The sequence below is a fragment of the Octopus bimaculoides genome, chromosome 16 (genome assembly GCF_001194135.2).
Source record: "Octopus bimaculoides isolate UCB-OBI-ISO-001 chromosome 16, ASM119413v2, whole genome shotgun sequence".
NCBI lineage: Eukaryota > Metazoa > Mollusca > Cephalopoda > Octopoda > Octopodidae > Octopus > Octopus bimaculoides.
The window spans coordinates 53,871,215-53,892,369 of NC_068996.1; the positions used below are offsets into that span (position 1 = coordinate 53,871,215).

General features: G+C 35.1%; 1 protein-coding gene across 3 annotated transcripts in view; it reads left to right on the plus strand.

Moving 5' to 3' along the window:
• The window catches only part of LOC106884151 (nidogen-1-like), a 217,012-nt gene that overhangs the window by 161,473 nt on the left and 34,384 nt on the right, over positions 1 to 21,155 (plus strand). For all 3 annotated transcript variants that reach the window (XM_052973775.1, XM_052973777.1, XM_052973778.1), the window contains 7 exons: positions 7,796 to 7,936; positions 9,280 to 9,516; positions 10,688 to 10,885; positions 11,290 to 11,508; positions 14,630 to 14,746; positions 16,274 to 16,396; positions 18,081 to 18,197. In XM_052973775.1, coding sequence (XP_052829735.1) covers positions 7,796 to 7,936; positions 9,280 to 9,516; positions 10,688 to 10,885; positions 11,290 to 11,508; positions 14,630 to 14,746; positions 16,274 to 16,396; positions 18,081 to 18,197 — 1,152 coding nt within the window. The remainder of the gene's footprint in view (positions 1 to 7,795; positions 7,937 to 9,279; positions 9,517 to 10,687; positions 10,886 to 11,289; positions 11,509 to 14,629; positions 14,747 to 16,273; positions 16,397 to 18,080; positions 18,198 to 21,155) is intronic.

Genomic DNA, 21,155 nt, shown 5'->3' on the forward strand with positions numbered 1-21,155 from the left:
ATATATATATAAACTTACATTAGAATCACATATACATGAAAGTGTGTAATATGCATGAGGTGGTATCAAAAAGTTCCCAGACTAGTTCTGAACCATGCCAACAGATGGCAGCACATGGTTGCATGTGCAGTAATGAGCCAATGGATTGTACACAATGTTTCGAGTGATACAGGTACTTCAAAAGTGGAAAAATGTCCCTCAAAGATGATGAGTGATCTGGAAGATCTGCCATGGACGTCACCCCTGGAAATGTGGTATTGTGCTATAAAAATTCATCCCCCAGGGCCATATCATCAACCAAAAGTCTTATTGTGACATTTTGAAGCATTTGAGGAAGGATATTTGACAATGGTGACCGGAACTGTGGAGCGCGAAGAATTGGATTCTTCATGATGGCAATGCACCGGATCACCAAACTCTCCTCACTCGTGAGTTCCTTGCCAAAAACATGGTATTGCTTCCACACCCACCCTATTCACCAGATTTAACACCAGCAGACTTCCATCTCTTCCCCAAGATGAAAATGCAGCTCAAAGGTTGCTGTTTTTAAACACTGTTGTCAAGATCCAGAGTGAATCAGAGGAAGTCCTCAACTCATGGAAAACAACTTCCAGGGCCAATTCCAAAAGTGGCAGCAATGCTGTGCAAGGTGACTCTTTCGAAGGTGGTAATGTTGAAACTTACGCTTAATAAAAGACAACTTACTAACCTAACTAGTTTGAGAACTTTTTGATAACACTTTATATATATACTGGGAAAATATCAACAAATTTCTCAGTTTAGACCAAACCATAAATCTCCTACAATCTAAGTCGGTATACTATTCTACACTTTATTTTTTTACCTTCTTTTAGTCATATGTTGGGACATGATAACCATTTTGCTATAGAGATATCAACATTCTTACAAGAGGCAGATTGAGATCTGGCCATTGGGCCACTAATACCATTGTGATATTTTCTGCATTCATTCTTTGGATGTTTTATCACAGAGAAAGTCTTTTGTATTATAACTTTTGATCTCATTTCACACTGGTAAAACTACTATGAATTTATTTGTGTTTAATGTAGTTTAATTAACTACTTTTCAATTAATATCTGTTGGCCCAAGGGATAAGCCCATGTTTTAATCCTATACTTGATTAAAAAAGCACATATAAAGGCATTGTTGAATTTTTTAATGTAAATTGTTATTTATAGAATGATCAAATTCTTCTTAATATCTTCTGCACAAAGCCTTTCCTGAATTGATTTGAGCTGTTCCTTATTTTTCCCTTTGAAGTATTGTTTAATAATATGTGTGGATTAATATTGATTAAATTCAGTTGTTGTTATATATGTTATAACTTAGTTCTAGGAGAGGAAATTTTTAAGAGCATGTTTGTGTGATTAACAAATTCAAATAGCAACAATATGATTTCAGTTTTGATTCCACAGTATGGTACCACGGGCAAGTATCTTCAACTATAGCCTCTGTTTAACTGATAGTTTGTGACTAGATTTGAAAGACAGTGCCAAACATTTATCAAATATATCTATATACATTCATTCATTTTCAACATCTATTTTTGCAAGTTAACATGGGGCTGGATGAATATATTTTTAAGGCATTGTTTTATATCAAGATGCTCTTTCTGATGCTAACCCTTATTTGTTTTTAAGTAATGATCTCTTATTCCATATAGCTTCAAAGGCATGGAGCAAGCAGGCATTTTATTTACAGGAGAAATGCTGATAAGAAAACTGTGTGAATGTCCTGATTTTGGAATAAACAAGTACCAACACACATGCACGCACATGCATGCACATACGTGTGCACGCATACACACACACACACACACAAAGATATTTAAAAGGCTTTGCAAAACATAATTGATACAGTCACAATATTTGAAGAAAAGATTTTTCATAAAAGTTATTAATTATGTAAAAAAAAAAAAAATCAGAATGTTACAAGTCTTTGGAGAAGTTTTGTATTATTTACATTATTTACATTCGATGGATATTTGTCCTCATCTTGTTTGTTGTTAACACAACATTTCGGCTGATATACCCTCCAGCCTTCATCAGGTGTCTTGGAGAAATTTCGAACATGGGTTCTCATTCCTAATGTATTTTTTATGTCATTATTATTATTATTATTATTATTATTATTATTATTATTATTATTATTATTATTATTATTATTATTTGGTGTAGTGGTTAAGAGTACGGGCTACTAACCTCAAGATTCCAAGTCTGATTCTAGGCAGTGACCTGAATAATAATAATAATAATAATAATAACAACAACAACATCGAAAAATACCTTAGGAATGAGAATCCAGGTTCAAAATTTCCCCAAGACACCTGATGAAGGCTGGAGGGTATATCAGCCGAAACATTGTGTTAACAACAAACAAGATGAGGACAAATATCCATCAAATGTAAATAATGTAAATAATTCCTCATCTCTTAAATATAGAACTGTAAGTTTTGTTCTGTGTGTAAGTATTTCAATATTCAACTTTCCAAATACACATATTCTGACCTAATTCGTACAGAGGAAGTTCTTTTTAGTAATGGTGTTAAACAATTTCTGGTTTAGCTATGGATTTTGAATTCTTATTAAGCATTATTCTTTTGTAGCTGATCATTTTTCATCTTTTATTCTGTAAAAAGGGAATATTTTGAATTTTCTATTTGCACAAATGTCTAAATATTTTCTACATGGAACATTTCTAAGAAATGAATTTTTAATTTGCTGTTTGGTTAGGTTGTACCTGTTTTTCCAATGGAATTACCATTCCATAATGAGCATATTAATGCAATAGATGAGATTCTTTGCTTTCCAATTCATGTTTGCATTCACCTTCAGTTCTGTCCATTCTTGAATTTTTTGGTTGTTCCTTGTTCAATTATTTCATGTGTCTCACAATAAAGGTCTCTAAAGTTTGTTACCTGCATTATTTCTTTCTCTGATGTGAATCTCACCTTTGCTAGGAGTCTTTTGAGATTTGGCGGTTGTCTTTGGCTGTTGATGATTTGTAGTTCTTCAATATTTGTTGGAGATTCCAAACCCAACTACCACAAAAGACTTCCAAACAATAACAATGGAAGAAAAAAAAAAAACCAAGGTAGTGCACCAAACCAAAAACACACCGTCCATGAACAAGACAATGAAGACAGAAATAATAATGGAAGAACAGATCAATATAAACCATCAAACCAAAGAACATACCAGCATGTTGAGGAAGATGGTACAACAACAACAACAACAACAACTAAAGAATTTCGTCCCAACAAAATGAAATAACTGAAAGACAGGTTACCAATGGCAAACAGAACAAGAAACCTTTATAGGATCTAACTAATAACCCCCTTCTTGGAACAGGTGAAATAATTGAACAAGGAACAACCAAAAAATTCAAGAATGGACAGAACTGAAGGTGAATACAAACATGAATTGGAAAGCAAAGAATCTCATCTATTGCATTAATATGCTCATTATGCAATGGTAATTCCATTGGAGAAACAGGTACAACTTAACCAAACAGCAAATTAAAAATTCATTTCTTAGAAATGTTCCATGTAGAAAACATTTAGACATTTGTGCAAATAGAAAATTCAAAATATTCCCTTTTTACAGAATAAAAGATGAAAAATGATCAACTACAAAAGACTAAAGAATAATGCTTAATAAGAATTCAAAATCCATAGCTAAACCAGAAATTGTTTAACACCATTACTAAAAAGAACTTCCTCTGCACGAATTAGGTCAGAATATGTGTATTTGGAAAGTTGAACAATGAAATACTTTAATCTTTCCCAAAGGCCTTTTTTTTAATATATTTGTACAGGTACAGGCATGGCTGTGTAGTAAGAAGCTTGCTTCCCAATCACATGGTTGTGGGTTCAGTCCCACCGTGTGGCACCTTGGGCAACTGTTTTCTTTAGCCTCAGGTCAACCAAAGCCTTGTGAGTTGATTTGGTAGACAGAAACTGAAAGAAGCCCATTGTATATATAAACACACACACACACATTCATGTGTGTGTGTCTGTGTTTGTCCCCCCACCACTGCTTGACAACCGGTGCTGATGTCTCCATAATTTAGCAGTTAGACAAAATAGACCGATAGAATAACTACCAAGCTTAAAAAAAGAAAAGAAAAAAAACACTAGTAGGGTCAATATATTCCACAACAAATTCTTGAAGTCAGAGCCCCAGCATGGTTGCATTCTAATGACTGCAGCATGTAAAAGATAAAAGATATATATATTTAAGACTGTCACTTATAAGAACCTACAGTTTACAGTCTTATGAACAAGAACTGATGGATCACTTTCATAATTTTTTTAAAATGTTTGATTAGTGGTACCATGGAATTACAATAAAAGTCAAGAAAAGTAGTATTGGTTTTAAATTCTTATGGAAATTGTTAGCAAAATATCTTTCCAGAATTAACATCATATTGTTTCAAAGCCAAGGGTTATGAGAACCATTTAAATATTTTGGAAAAAAAAATCTTTGGAATTCAAACTGAGAATTTCCAAGCAAGAATTTTACTTTACAAGTAATATAATTTTGTCAGTGCCAGAAATTTTGTAGCAGGATCATTCAGGACTGATTGACTCACATACAAACATGAAAAATTTGAATAGCTTGGCAGTGTTAAATAGCAAGTGATTGATCCTCATACCCCAATTTTTTTTGCAGGATTATAACACTATTTTTTACTGTTAGGTAATGAAAGCAATCTATCATCTGAAGAAAGATGTTTGGGTAGATTTTGTTGCAGCCTTTGAAAAATACATGATAGGTTACATGAGGGAAATTCTTCTACTAACCATTAGAGAAGAAAATACTGGCATGTTTGATACAAACTTTTGTTGAAACGGATTTCAGCACTAATATTTTCTTTTAATGCATATAATACATTTTATAGATTTAAGTATTCTTTTATTGATTACTAAATAAAAAGAAAACATTCTTGTATTTTGCTTTCTTAATTTGTTATATAGAACCTCAAATTTCAGTAGAAGTCATTTGGTATATGTTTGTGAGTGCACACACACACACACACACCCCAATATATAAATTTCAATCTGATATACTGAATATATAACTTATAAGGGCCTCCTATGTCTAACTGAATTTCATTAGTAACTTTAGCTGTGTAGGGAAAGGCTTTATTCATTAATGTTTAACAACACAATATATCAAACCTTAATCCATCTATTGAGAAGAATTAAAATCAGAGACTCTTTAACTCATAATATTTGTTTGAAAATAAAGTTATATGAGGAAGAAGGCAGAAGGAAAATTTACTGTTTGTTTTAAGGTTAAATTTTTGAAATTAATTTGCTAATTATGTGATTTCTTTAATATTAATACTTTGAAATAAGACAGCAAGCTGGCAGAATCGTAAGCATGTTGGACCAAATGCTTAGCAATATTTCGTCCATCTTCATGTTCTGAGCATGAATTCTATTGAAGTTGACTTTGTCTTTCATCCTTTCCAGGTTCATAAAAAAAGAGAACTGGGGTTGATGTAATCAGCTTCCCCACTCCTTTGAAGTTACTGGCCTTGTGCCAAAATTTGAAACCATTAATACTTTGAAAATTTAAGAGTATTCTTGGTTTAGATGCCATATTATTTTTTACTGTAAAAGTTAATGTGTTACCTAAGTTTACAACTAAACACATTTCTTTGCATCTTCATTGTGCAATACAAGATCTGCAGAAGAGTATGTTTTTTGCACCAGAAGGCATCGCAACAAAATTTAACTGTTCATAATTAATTCAGGCCAAATTCTAAGTTTAATTGGTAATTAGGGTCTGATTCTGTTTCCAACAATGACTTCATTACTACTTTTTAATACTAACTTGATGTATAATATGAAATATTTTAAAGATTTTTAACCATTAGTCTCTTGCATGTCTATGTATGTATTTTTGGAACATACACACAAATCATGTGTATGAATATATAAATATTTTATTGACGAAATAAGATTTGTTCAGGACTGCTTCAATACTTAATGTAACTCATCTGTTCCACAAGTTCAACATCATGTACTGACTACTTGGTTTTTTAAGACTATACACTTATGTGCATGTGTGCGTGTATGATGGACCCTTCTGTTGTAATTGACAGATGAGAGATATATTGATTCACTCCCTGTGTCAAATAAACATTGCTTTTATGTATGCATGGTGCTCCACATATTAAATGTCAAAGTCATCACACAGCAACAAGGAATGGAATGACTTGCTCAAGAACACAATACAATATACCCAGTTGAGAAATTAAAACAACTATCTCATGACCATGATATGTGTTAACCCCTAGGTCATGAGCCTTCACAAATATAGAATCCATGTTGGCATTGAAGAAGAACATTAAAAAAATGATGTATATATATATATATATATATATATATATATATATATATAGTGGAGGCACAATGGCCCAGTGGTTAGGGTAGCAGACTCGCGGTCATAGGATCGCTCCATGAGGCTCCGGCAGAGGATGGTGGTGAACCCTGCTGTACTCTTTCACCACAACTTTCTCTCACTCTTACTTCCTGTTTCTGTTGTGCCTGTAATTCAAAGGGTCAGCCTTGTCACACTGTGTCACGCTGAATATCCTTGAGAACTAAGTTAAGAGTACATGTGTCTGTGGAGTGCTCAGCCACTTGCACGTTCATTTCATGAGCAGGCTGTTCTGTTGATTGGATCAAGTGGAACCCTCGATGTCGTAACCGACGGAGTAACAACGACAACATATATAGTAGTATGTGTAGTTACATAGGTACAAGGCCAATTATTTAAAAAGTATAGAGGAACAATTAAATCAAAAAAGACTCAGTACTTTATTTGATTGATTCTAGAAATATAAATGGTAAAGACAACTTTAACAAGATTTGAATCTAAAGAGCTGGAAGAGAATGTGCAAGATTTTTTTTTTTGTTAATGCTTTAATGATTCAGTCAACCTGCCATCTGTTTTTCTGTCAATCTATAATTTAATATTTGAGTGTATATATATATATATATATATATATATATCAGTCACTCTATGTTACTAGAACATAAAAATACATTGAGAGACATAATATATTCTGCATTACATTTTCAGCAATCACAACATCACTTTCTACTTATGTTTTACCATATAAACAATTTCTACATTCGTATTATTATATAAACACCTTCTACACCAATACCACTATATAAGCTCATTATACACCCATATCACTTCTACATTCACTCTTTTGTCTTATGAAATTAACATTTATCTACTTTCTATTTCCTTGAAAGCTGCTGTTATCTTGATGTCAGCCTTGATTGAACAGGTCTTTGCTTAAAGTCCCACCAGCTATGAACATTCTGTTTTATTATTATTATTATTATTATTATTATTATTATTATTATTATTATTATTATTATTATTATTATTTTAGGTGTCATGTATCTCAGACTACACCATCTGATGTCTCCATTGTTAAGCTCATAAGGTGTAGTTTGAAGGAGATTTGGCTGCTGCTTCTAGCAGTTTGGGTGACCATATGGAAATTTCTCCCTGTTGGTTTGTTTTCAAACCTGTTATTTCAGTTGCTGTTTTCATTACATTTATCATAGTTCACGTTATTGTCATTGTGAGCACGACTTTGGTTAGCATAAAATGTCTTTTCTTCTTTAATTAGTTATACTCATTCCAGATATTGCAGAATATAGGAAGCAGTAGAAAGTATCTTAATGACTTCAAATATTAATTATAAAATTGTTCTCATTATCTTTATCATCTAAATGTAGTTGATGAAGACTTAGGACCAGCCTTCTGTAAAAGTGATCACAATTGTCACCACACTGCCAAATGTATAGATTATGCAACAGGATATTGCTGCCAATGCTCTTCCGTAGCTTATGGCAATGGAGTCAATTGTTTGAAAAAAGGTAAGATACTTGAACTTTGTTCTTAGTTTACATGAGGGGTCAATAAACTGGGGTAGATTACTCTGAGTGTGGTAAAAATGAAATTCTTGTGGGTAATGGGGACTCATTAAACATCAGTAAAATCATATAAAAAAACCATATTCTTTCAATAAACCTTTTAAATTCAAAGAATCTATGATTTTCTTCCTTTCAAATCAAGTGTGTAACAGCTTAGATAAATGTATTTTGGGGTAATTTGTTAAAGAAGTTCCCCGACTCCTAGTCTACATATTATGGAAAAAACAAAATTAGTAGGAGTATCAAAAGTCGTCCATAAATCTTTTAATTAAATCATTTGTAAAGTGATTCAGATTATTAGAATTATCTCTGTTATGCTTATGTCTTGGCTTTTATGAATTTTATCGATTCTATTATGGGATGGAGAATTCTTCAAATTTTGATATTTGCATATGCTGCTGAAACATAGATCATTGTGATGAGAGAGTCGCTGCTGTTTTGTGGTTAAGCCATTTGACACAATTTAAGTTGTGATCATTTCCCAACAAATTCCATAAAATAACTCAGACAGTATGAACTCATGATGTTCTGAACACCAAGTATTAAATCTGAATTAAAGGAAAGGAATTGATGCCTGTTTGTCCACAAGATAATCTATTCTGAATAAAGTCTCAACAGTTATGTACAAAACTCTGGATAGGCCTACATCTGTTGTCGCTAATAGTGTAAAAGTTAATCTGAAAGTTAATTTCTTTACTCTGATATTTGTTGATCTAACAGCAGAATGCATGAAATGATTTGCCTTTTGAAAAGATATATGTATAAATGCATAATACAAACTACTGACATTAGTCCGTTTCCTAACAACAAATGTAAACTGGTGCCAAGAAGAAATCTACCACATACTGAAACACATGCAATGGATTTAAGCCCATGTTTTTTCCTTTCATTATCGATGTGCTCTTTATTTTATATTAGCCCTTCTCAGAACACATAGAATCCAGTGAGACCATGCAACAATACAAGTTTGATGTGATTAATAATAAAGGCAAAATCCTGACCAGTATAATTGCTGCACATTAAGTGCATTCTTTCTTAATGGTAGCACACTTATTCGCATGAACAAAAAGGTGTGGGTTCAAGTCCCACACATATGGGAAAACCTACTTTTTTCTGTCGAAGGCTTATATACTCCATTATTAGACTATTTTCTTCAGCCATTATGCAGTGATTGCTATAAGCTTTAATCTTCTAAAATACTATTATATATATATATCAATAGATAGATGGATCTTAAATTCATTAATGAAGGTAATACTATTGAAACCAAGGTACTTTTATTTCAGAAACTCCTCAGCAACTTAATGGCAGAATTACTCTGACGCTAAATAAAACCAGAACATTTAACCTGAACCGACATTCATACATCATAACAACCAGCGGACGTGCCTACACTGTTGTCAGTTCAATTGCTGAAGAAACTGGTCTTTCGGTCATTTTATTGGATGGCATAAACAGTTTCCTTGGGTTCTTATTTGGTACCACAGAAAGTGAAATTTCCAAAAATGGATATATGATAACAGGTATGTTGGAAAATATTCTTGAACTCTTAGAAGGTAATCAATCATTGTAGTCCATCATCAGCATCATTTTTTTTTAATGTCTGTTTTTTTCCAAGTTGGTGTGAGTTGGATGGTTCGGCAGGAGCTGGCAGGTCAAAGGGCTGCACCAGCTCCAGTTGTCTGCTTTGGCATGGTTTCTATAGGTGGACGCCCTTCCTACCATCAGTCACTTTATGGAGTCTACTGGCTGCTTTTAGATGTGGTACCAGCATGGATGCTTTTATATATATTCTTTTACTTGTTTCAGTCATTTGACTGTAACCATGCTGGAGCACTACCTTTAGTCAAAGAAATTGACCCCAGGACTTATTCTTTGTGAGCCTGGTACTTATTCTATTGGTCTCATTTGCCAAACTGCTAAGAAACCAATTGGTTGTCAAGCAGTAGCAGGATACACAGACATACACACACACATATACGATGGGCTTCTTTCAGTTTCCATCTACCAAATCCATTCACAAGGCTTTGGTTGGCCCGAGGCTAGAAGACACTTGCCCAGGGTGCTACACAGAAAGACTGAACCCAGAACCAATATGGCTGGAAAGCAAACTTCTTACTACACAGCCATGCCTGTGCCTATATATTCATATATTTATTCATAAATTTATGTTAACCCTTTTGTTACCATATTTCTGTTGAGATGCTCTGTGTTTCTTTCAATTGATTTTAAATATAACAAAAAATTTAGTAAAACAACTCAGTTATCATAAAACTAGTGTTAAGAACATAAATTGTGACTGAGGTTTGGTAGAAGATTTTAATTCAGAACTTTTGAAAACAAGACATTTCTACTATAGAGTCAGTGGTTGGTCTCAGTCAGATTGGTATCAAAAGGGTTAAAGACACTTTATCAAATAGATTTTTTCTTTATCAGTTTATTTAGTATATGAGGTGAAACAGTTAATGGTAGATCAGTATATGGAACATCATCTCCTTTTTATAAAAAAAAAAAAACGAAAATGAGATGATTAAATTTCATTGTGTATCTCTGTAAAATTTATCTGAAATGATTTCACCCAGGATACAAAGTAAAAGTAAAATGTACAATTGCCAAATTTTTAAAGAATTATAAGAATTGATTTGTATTAGTGTCTTACTGAATTTCAAGAAATATTTTCCTATTTCCTTCAAGGTGGAGATCTGAATCACACTGTTAAGGTAACATTTGAGACTGGAGAAGAAATTTATATCCAGGAAAGGTTTTTCAGCCAGGATACTGATCTACACATGCGAGCTGAGACAAATATCACAGGAACTTTGCCATGGATACGCACTGGTGGACGGATAATTATAGATATGTATAATGAAGACTTTGTCCATACAGAACCTGGTAAGTAACTTTCCTTATTCACTTCACTGCAAAAATTACTCTTTTTATGCCTCAACTATATAAAAATTAAAAAATAACATTAATTCCTAGGATGATAATGATGGCATGACAATTTATCCTGTAGAAGTTATCCTCATTTGTATCTTTTTATGTTAATGCATGGCTTTATTTTCTTAATACTTTTTAATGTATAAGTTGTTATAAATGACAATTTTCTCCCAATTTATTTTTTGCCCACTACATTTTCTTACTTTAATTTTTCCTCACTTATTTTCCTCTTTTACTTTTTCTTTCTCTTACTACTATCTTTTCTCTCTTATTCCCAAAATGGTTTGTTTAGTTTTGTTTATATGTTTTCTCCTTTCCAATCTCTTTTACTAATTTCATTTTCTATATCACAATAGGTGTGTTACGCTCCCGAACTACTCGCGTTTACTGGATTGATGGTGTTGGCAAGAAATACACATGGGACCAAAAAGTGGAATTTACAGAATGCATGCATGACCCTTCAATCAACACACCACAAACATTTAGACATACCATTAAAAAAATATATTATGGATACAAACAAGACAAACAAACAATCAGTTTTATTGCTGCTAGTGGTGTCCGAACTATTAAAGGTAAAATATTCTTATCTAAATTATTTGTTTTCTGCATATTATTCCTCATAAATTTCTAAATCTCTATAGTTTCAAATTACCATTATCCATTGGGAGTCTTTTGTGATTTTAGCAAAATTATTTTTATGAATTCTTCAAAGTATGAAGAACTACTTTATAGAAGTGTTCTTCAAAAATCATCATGTTCCAAGCTGACATGCATTGGACAGTTTGACAGGATCTGATGAGCTTAAAGACTGCACCAGGTTCCCCTTCTTTGTTTTGGCATGGTTTCTATGGCTGAATGCCCTTCCTAATGCCAATCACTTTACAGAATGTATTGAGTGCTTTATTTGTATCATGCAGCTCATAAGAGTACAAACCTGAAGGGGAGGGGAGTCAGCTTCATGCTGGGAATTGAAGGTATACAATGTGAGAAGGGGGTGTGGACAAAGCTGGCTCTTGTAGAAGAGCTGTACGGTTACTCACATTTTGTAGGGGAAGGAGAGGAATGGCCAGTAGGGGCTGTGAAGAGAAAGATATTAGAGATGAGGTGTTCAGGTGAGTAAAAGTGAGTTGGTGAAGAGTCTTCAAGATTGAATGGGGGTGCAAGAGATGGAAAGATAAAGGGGCATCGTACAAATTTTTTTTAAAAAATGGTTGGGTAGAGATGAAGGAAGATGACCTCTAAGTCATGAGTTGGGGAAGGACAGAGAGACGCAGGTGGGAATGTATAAGGTGAGGGAGAATGGCAGGATAGAGATAGAATTGACAGGTGGAAGGCAAAGGAGAACAATAACAAAATGGGGGCAGGCTGAAGAGTGAGGGTGAGAGGTAGTGCATAGTGACAGGTTCGATTCATTGGGGGTCAGAGGTAGGAAATCAATGAGTGAATGGTAACAAACATAATGTATACGATGCTTTTAGAACTTAGTTATGTTGAGGTGGAAAGATCTTCTTAAGATCCATATATGACCCATCAAAATGGTTGTGAGACATAGACATTGTTTGTATAGGCTGGGGAGGAATCATTCATTCTTTATATATTGTAGAATTCATTCTTTATATATTGTAGAATTCATTCTTTATATATTGTAGAATTCATTCTTTATATATTGTAGAATTCATTCTTTATATATTGTTAACATTAAAGATGAAATAGAAGCAATCTGAGGAAATGGTTGTACAGAAATGGTTGCTACCAATGAATGCAGAGCAGATGACTGTCCTTATATGGTTATATGATATGAATGGATGATGAATGCTGGGTATTAAAATGGAAGAAAGTGATGAGAGGAAGATTTTTCAGTAAAATGCATAACAGTCACCACCTTAGCAGGTTTAAGAATACTGTGGATATTGTGCTGTGTTGTAGACCCATCTAACCCAAGTCAGCATGGGAAAGAACAAAACAAAACAAAACAAACCCAATCCAAACATTGAAAATCTGTTAATGATGATAGGGAAGATGATTATTGATGATGTGTTGGCAACAACAAAAACAACAACAACAACAACAATAATCCTTTCTACATAAGGCAAGAAATTTTGCAGGGGAGTAGTGGGGGGGGGGCTAGTTAATTATGTCAACTAGTATGTATTTCATTCACCCCTAAGTGATAGAAGGCAAACTCAACTGTGACAGAATTTGTACTCAGAACATAATGACATGTCTGGTATGCTGATGATTTTGCCAGCATGCCACCTTAATAATAACGACAACAACAAGAAGAAAGAAAAGTCGAGAGATAAGACAGGTTAGCTTGGGAAGTTAAGCAGTTGTGGTCGATGAAAAAAGTAACAGTTGTACCAATAATTGTCAGAGCCCTGGGAACAGTGAGTGAAAATCTTGAGAAGTATGTGGAACAAATAGGGATTGCAATAAGGGTGGAGTACTTGCAGAAAACAGAACTGCTTGCAACCGCTCGAATACTTCGGAAAGTGCTTGAAAAATAAGAGGTGTTACCTTAGTTCATTGGTAGTGAACATCTGACACTGTAATACATCTCCAGCATTAGAAGCTGTGCAAAGGCAATATTAATAATAATAGTAATTATAATAGCTCTCATGGCTTCTGATCCTAATTGATTGGATGTGTTATCATGTACATTGTTTTGTCTTAGTATAGAAGATGGGCTACAGCAAATATTCTGCTCAATACCACAGATTTGCTTGTCAGTTGTTTGACCTTAACCAGTTGAGTATGTTCTTTGGTGGCTGACGATATGCGCATCTCTGATCACGAGCAGAAGTAGTGGGGGAGCATATTAGCCATGTGTTGAGAGGAATTCCTTGGGTGCTTGAATAATTCACCTCTGGAAACATGGGTATTTCACTCAACACTCTTAAACAACCCTTCTTCAAGGACTGTTTGAGCAAGATGAGCTACTCGACCTGAAAAAAATTCTAACTGGGCTCCACTTGCAAAGTCATGCACTGTTTATTTTGATTTAAGATCACTATGTCATGCACTTATGGCTGTAATGCATGTGCTTAGTGTACCCTTATCAGACAGGTAGTCATGATGGATATACTGGGTTTCATATATTTGTATCCCAGCCTCACTTTGATGGCATGCACTGTTCTCTCACTCAATAATAATAATAATAATAATAATAATAATAATAATAATAATCCTGTCTACTATAGGCACAAGGTGAAATCTTAGGTGAAGGGAATAAGTTGATTACATTAATCCCCAGCACACAACCGGTACTTATTTTACTAGCCCTGAAAGAATGAAGGACAAAGTCAAACTCTGCATAATTTGATCTCAAAAGATAATGTTGGATGATTCTGCCAGCTTACTGTATTAATGTAATTAATAATAACGACAATGATGCTGATAAAGATGATGACATCGATGATGATGATGACAATAATAATAATGATGACATAATACAACTTATTAACCATTTCACATCTAGAAATATTCTGCTGGGTTCCATTTTGTTTGTTACTCTGATAGCAAAGAGTAATAGCTCACTTTGCTACAAGTATCTCATTAGAGCTGACCAAATGTCTTAGATAGGTTACCTAGAATAATGACTAATTGTCTCACACCAAACAGATGTATGCATGCAAATATTTAATTACCATTAATAAGCAAATTAACTGACCAAACAATAATTCTTTATTTCAGATAGTGGCAACTGCGAAGATGTTACTTGTGGAGACCATTCATATTGTGTGGTTTCAGGTGATAACTACAGTTGTCCATGTAATCAAGGATATGAAATGGAAAATTACAAGTGTGCAGGTGAGATTCTTTTCATTAAAAATTTTAACGTTGTTTATTGCTTATGTGTATGTTTTACATGCAAATATACATCAGGCACAGTTGTGGCTGTGTGATAAGAATCTTGCTTACCAATCACATGGTTCTGGGTTCAGTTTCACTGCATAGCACCATAGGCAAATGTCTTCTGCAATAGCCTCAGGCTGACCAAAGCTTTGTGAGTGGATCTGGTAGATGAAAGAATCCTGTCATATATATATGTGTGTGTGTGTGTCTGTTTGCACTTGTAACTTAGCAGTTTGGCAAAAGAGACTGATAGAATAAGTACTAGGCTTAAAAAAGAATAAGTCGTGGGGTTGATTTGTTTGAGTAAAACCTTTCAAAGTGGTGCACCAGCATGGCCACAGTCAAAATGACTGACACAAGTAAAAGAGAATCTGTGTGTGTGTACATTAATGTGTAAGGTCAATTACCATGTATGTTTTATCTGTAATTTTTATAAGTATTTCTGAGTTGAAGGGGAAGGAAAAGGGGGGAGAGGTTTGATTTGTCTGTCAGTCCTTTAAACTGAATTCTGTGTATATAGACTGCTTCATGTGCAATCACCATTAACACCTTTACCAATATAATATATAATTTTGATATGGTGGCGAGCTGGCAGAATCGTTAGCACACAGGCGAAGTGCTTAGTGGTATTTTGTCTGTCTTTACGTTCTGAGTTCAAATTCTGTTGAGGTCATCTTTGCCTTTCATCCTTTCGAGATCAATAAATTAAGTACCAGTTGTGTACTGGGGTTCATCTAATCGACTGGCCACCTCCCCCAAAATTTTGTGCCTTGTGCCTAGAGTAGAAAAAAACATATAATTTTGATATTATAGGTTGTGCTCCATCATAGTACTAAATGCATGAGAACCTCTGAATGTCTTGTGAGTTTATGGATCAGCTTCTGGAAGGGTTCTCTCTCAAGTGCCATGCTAGGCAAAAATTTTATTGAAGTATTAAAGGCTGCAGTTGCCCATGCATGCAGGTCTTCTCTGTCTATGTCACTGACAAAGGGCCTATGATAACTTGAGTCATCATAGACACTACTGTCACATTGCAAAAGGCTGGACAGATATTCCAAGGACAATATTTTTTTTTTTTTTGTGAAAGAGCAACTATATTAAATTGAATTGATTTCAGTATTTACAAGTATTTGCAGAAGTTGGAACAAAGAGCAAGTACAACCTACAAAGCATTTAAAATAATGTAATATTGAGCTAAATGTTTTTTGAAGTATTTACTCCTGTTTTCTTACTATATCAATTCTGTTGTGCTGTGATATCCTTTCTTTAAAATCTCACAAAGATCAGCAGTTTTAGATGGAAAGAAAATGACAAGTTGTAATATCCTTGTTTTTTTAAGGCTTTTAAGAATGTAATGATATCAATAAAGCCCAAACTGGGCTAAATGAACATATAATTTGAGACTATATGCAACAGAATATCAATGTAATATCAAAATAATATATCATTATAATAATAGAATAACATTTTCTTTGAAATTAGATGTGGATGAATGTCCCAAAGAGGTCTGCGGGGAAAATGAACAATGTTTCAACACACCTGGCTCATATGTTTGTCGTTGTACCACTGGATATGAATCTGAAGGAGGCAAATGCAAGAGACGAGGTATGTAAATAATAAGATTTTTATTTTGTAGTTGTTATTGTTGTTTAGTCCCAGATTAGCTCTAATCAAGCAGATCTATGACTAAAAGCGTTCTTGCAATGACCACCCTGTCTTTTTAAGCGTTATCTAAGATTACACTATCTAATGTGCCTTTTCATTAAAAGTTAGTTATTTCCAAAGAGATTTAATTGATGTTTTTTGTAAGCTAAGTTGTACCATAGAAGAACCTCTTCTGGATAATTCATCTTCTGTTTTAGTTTTTTTTTTTTTTGCACTCCGTCGCTTATAACGTCGAGGGTTCCAGTTGATCTGACCAACGGAACAGCCTGCTCGTGAAATTAACGTGCAAGTGGCTGAGCACTCCACAGACACGTGTACCCTTAACATAGTTCTCAGGGATATTCAGCGTGACACAGTGTGACAAGGGTGACAAGGCTGACCCTTTGAATTACAAGCACTACAGTGAGAGAAAGTTGTGGTGAAAGAGTACAGCAGGGTTCGCCACCATCCTCTGCTGGAGCCTCGTGGAGCTTTAGGTGTTTTCGTTCAATAAACACTCACAACGCCTGGTCTGGGAATCGAAACTGCAATCCTATGACCATGAGTCCGCTGCCCTAACCACTGGGCCATTGCGCCTCCCCTCTGTTTTAGTACATAGTACTAATGAACAAAATGTACAAAAGTTGTTGCCATAATTTTGTCCCCAGTAGTCAAAGGCATTCCAGCCGTGACCAGGTCTGGTAAGTTTACCGTTATCAATCCACTGTCTTTTTCCTCTACAAAATAGTTTTTAACTATTAATGGTGAGGTATTATGGATACCTTTTCTCAGTAAACTTTCCTTGCAGTGAAATTTCCTCATGGTGAATTGATGGCAGTGAACAAATCTGTAATCAGCTGTGACAATCCTCTTCTTATTTACATATCTGTAATCAGTTGTGACAATCCTCTTCTTATTTACATATCTGTAATCAGTTGTGACAATCCTCTTCTTATTTACATATCTGGTATATCTTACAGCTGCATTATTCAATAAGTTTGTTCCTTTTTTAGACAATAGGTTGTAATTTGAGGGAGATTTAGATGGTTTCTAGCAATCTCCCATCATTGGCTTAACCCTTTCGTTACCATATTTCTGCTGAGATGCTCTGTGTATCTTTCGATTACTTTAAATATAAGAAAGAATTTAGTAAAATAACTTAGTTATCATTCAGCTAGTGTTAGGAACATAAATTGTGACGAAGGTTTGGTGGAAGATTTTAATTCAGAACTTTTGAAAACAAGACATTTGTACTCAGAGCCAGAGGTGGTTTCAGCTGGGTTAGTATCTAAAGGGTTAAGAATTATGTCTCTATTCTATATTTTAACCCTTTTGTTACTATATTTCTGTTGAGATGCTCTGTGTTTCTTTCAATTAATTTTAAATATAACAAAGAATTTAGTAAAATAATTTAGTTATCGTTAAGCTAGTGTTAGGAACATAAATTGTGATTAAGGTTTGATAGAAGATTGTAATCCAGAACTTATGAAAACAAGACATTTGTACTACAGAGCCAACGATGGTTTCAGCCAGGTTGGTAATGAAAGGGTCAATTTATATAATTGAGTTTGTAGAAAAAAAAAAGGTGCTTTTCTGATTATGTGGAAATGAAATGTCTGTTAAAATGTAATCTTTCTCTTTTTAGACTGCCCTGAACCATGTCACCCACAAGCTCAGTGTGTTTATAATTATAATACTCGGTCTCCCAAATGTGAGTGCAGTGCAGGCTACAGAGGTGATGGACATTACTGTGAACTTATAGGTAATTATTGATTTTTAGGATTTTTTTTTTTACTTGTTTTAATTTATTGTAGCTGGCATATTATTGATAATAAGTGGTTGTCCTTACTCGTGGAACAACTGAACAACTAACACAACAAGTTTTCATCAAATCAGTGATGGAGATAGTAGTGGTGGGGCTGAGATACACAGAGGGATGACTTCCCATTATTTTGTGGCTCAGAGTTGGGTAGCTTATAACATTTTGTTCCACTTTCCCAATACAGCCTTTTCCCTTCCTTCAGTAGCAATTGAACAGCAATGGCCGCAGTAGCAGCAGCAGCAGCAGGGGTTTAACATTCTAATGGACTGGCATTGTATTTGGTGGTTGTTGTTTAGTCTCATGGACATTAGTGTACTCCCAGTTCCTATATATGTATTCTGTATTTTTGGGGGTGGGGGATGGCTAGTGTCTAATGTGTTCTGTCTCTAAACCAAAACTGTGTGTCATCACCAATGTTTATAAAACACAAATTTTTTATTTTTTGAGGGTTGATACATTAAAGTATTACTTATTCAGGTTATCTCTAATGATTTTCTATAGAATATCTGTATAGATAACCTTAACAAGTGATGTGATAGCACTGCTAACACAGAAGAAGACGGTATTGACTTATAAAATATACTTCGTAGTATATTATAGTTGCATAACGAAATGCCGTGTCCCTAGAAGTCATTAATACTAAGGTATTAGTCAAATATTGTGATTGGTTTAATTGTTTAATCACTCACACCAAAATCTGTCTATGTACCTGTCATCATCATCATCATCATTTAACGTACATATTCCATGCCAGTATGGGTAGGATGGTACCACAAGAGCTGGCCAGGCCAAAGCCTGTCTTAGAAATTGTTATTTTTTTAAGTAATGAAAACATTTTTTTTAAATGGTATTTGCGAATCTAGAATTACTGTTTGTGCCACTATAAAAAAAAAAAAAAAAAAATTGTGAGAGTGAAACAAGTGCTGGTTGAATTCAATAAAAATTTTGAAGATGTAAAAAGCTCCTTGTACTATGATTCCTGATTAATTTTCAACCAAAGAATCCTTGCTTTGTATGGATTTGTGACTATTTGATATGTTATGGTGTTTGCTTTTGGTTTAGAGATTAGGTACATGTTAAACTGGTACAGAATGGAGTATGGACATATACTCGAGGAATTAGCAGTTCTTTTGTATTCAGCACAAGTAATACCAATATGGAAATCACTAAGTAGATACACTGGCATTGTAAGAGGCCTTCAGGGGTTGCAGATCATACTGGGTAATAGTATGCTAAGGAATGATTTCAAAATCATTATCATCATCATCGTTTAACATCTGCTTTCCATGCTGGCATGGGTTAGACAGTTTGACTGAGGGCTGGCAAGCCAGAAGGCTGCACCAGACTCCAATCTGATCTGGCAAAGTTTCTACAGCTGGATGCCCTTTCTAATGACAACCACCAGCACAAGGGCCAATCAGGCGGTTCTGGCAACGACCATGCTCAAACGGTGTTTTTTATGTGCTACCTGCACAGGAGCCAGTCTGGCGACACTGGCAGCAATCATGCTCAAATAGGGCTTTTTACATGCTACCGGCATGGGAGCCAGTCAGTAGCCCTGGCAATGAACACACTCGAATGGTGCTTTTAATGTTCCACTGGCACGTGTGCCAATCAGGTGGTACTGTCATCAGCCACGGCAATGATTTCTTCAGAAGCATAGTTTATTATCCAATGATTGAAGGGTACTTTTAAATGGGCTGGTTATGCAGCACTGGCATAAGCTATGATTATGGTCTCACTTGGCTTGCCGGGTCTTCTCAAGCACAGCATATCTCGAAAGATCTCGGTCACTAGTCATTGCCTCGGTAAGGCACAATGTTCGAAGGTGGTGCTTTACCACCTCAACCCAGATCTTCCTGGGTCTACCTCTTCCACAGGTTCCCTCAACTGCTAGGCTGTGGTACTTTCTCACACAGCTATCCTCATCCATTCACAACACATTATCATATCAGCACAGTCATCTCTCTTGCACACCACAGTTCATGCTTCTTAAATCCAACTTTTCTCTCAGGGCACTTACACTTTGTTGTGTATGCACACTGACATTACACATCCATCAGAGCATACTGGTTTCATTCCTTGCAAGCTTACGCATGTCCTCAGCAGTCACAGCCCATGTTTCATTGCTATGGCTGTTTGCACACATGCGTCATACAGTCTACCTTTTACTCTGAGTGAGAGGCCCTTTGTCACCAGCAGAGGTAGGAGCTCTCTGAACTTTGTCCAGGATATTCTTATTCTAGCAGCTACACTTTCAGAGCATCCACTCCTGCTACTGACTTGGTCCCCAAGGTAACGGAAGCTATCAACGACTTGTAGTGTTTCTCCCTGGAATGGGACAGAAGTTGTTCTCTGCACATTTCCAGTGTTTATTGCTCCTGAGCATCTGCTACATACAAAAACTATCTTCCCAGTTAACCTTCCTCTGATATTGCTGCACCTCTTATGTGTCCATAGCTTACACTGGGTACATCTTATAGAGTTTCTACCTATGTTTTTTCTACAGATTGTGCAGGGCCATCTACCTAAGAGATTTGTAGCTTGTCTGCCTTCCTACTTATTAAGACTTTGGTTTTAGCTACGTTGACTCTAAGGCCCTTCAATTCTAGACCTTGCTTCCACACCTGAAACTTCTCCTCTAGTTCTGATAGTGACTCAGCAATTAGTGCAAGGTCATCAGCATAGAGGAGCTCCCAGGGGCATCCCATCTTGAATTCCTCTGTTATTGCCTGGAGGACTATGATAAATAAGAGGGGGCTGAGGACTGATTCTTGGTGGACCCCTACCTCTACCTGGAATTCTTCATTGTACTTGTTGCCAACCCTCACCTTACCGACAGCGTCCCTGTTCATGGCTTACACAGCTCTCACTAACCATTCTTCTATCCCTAGTTTC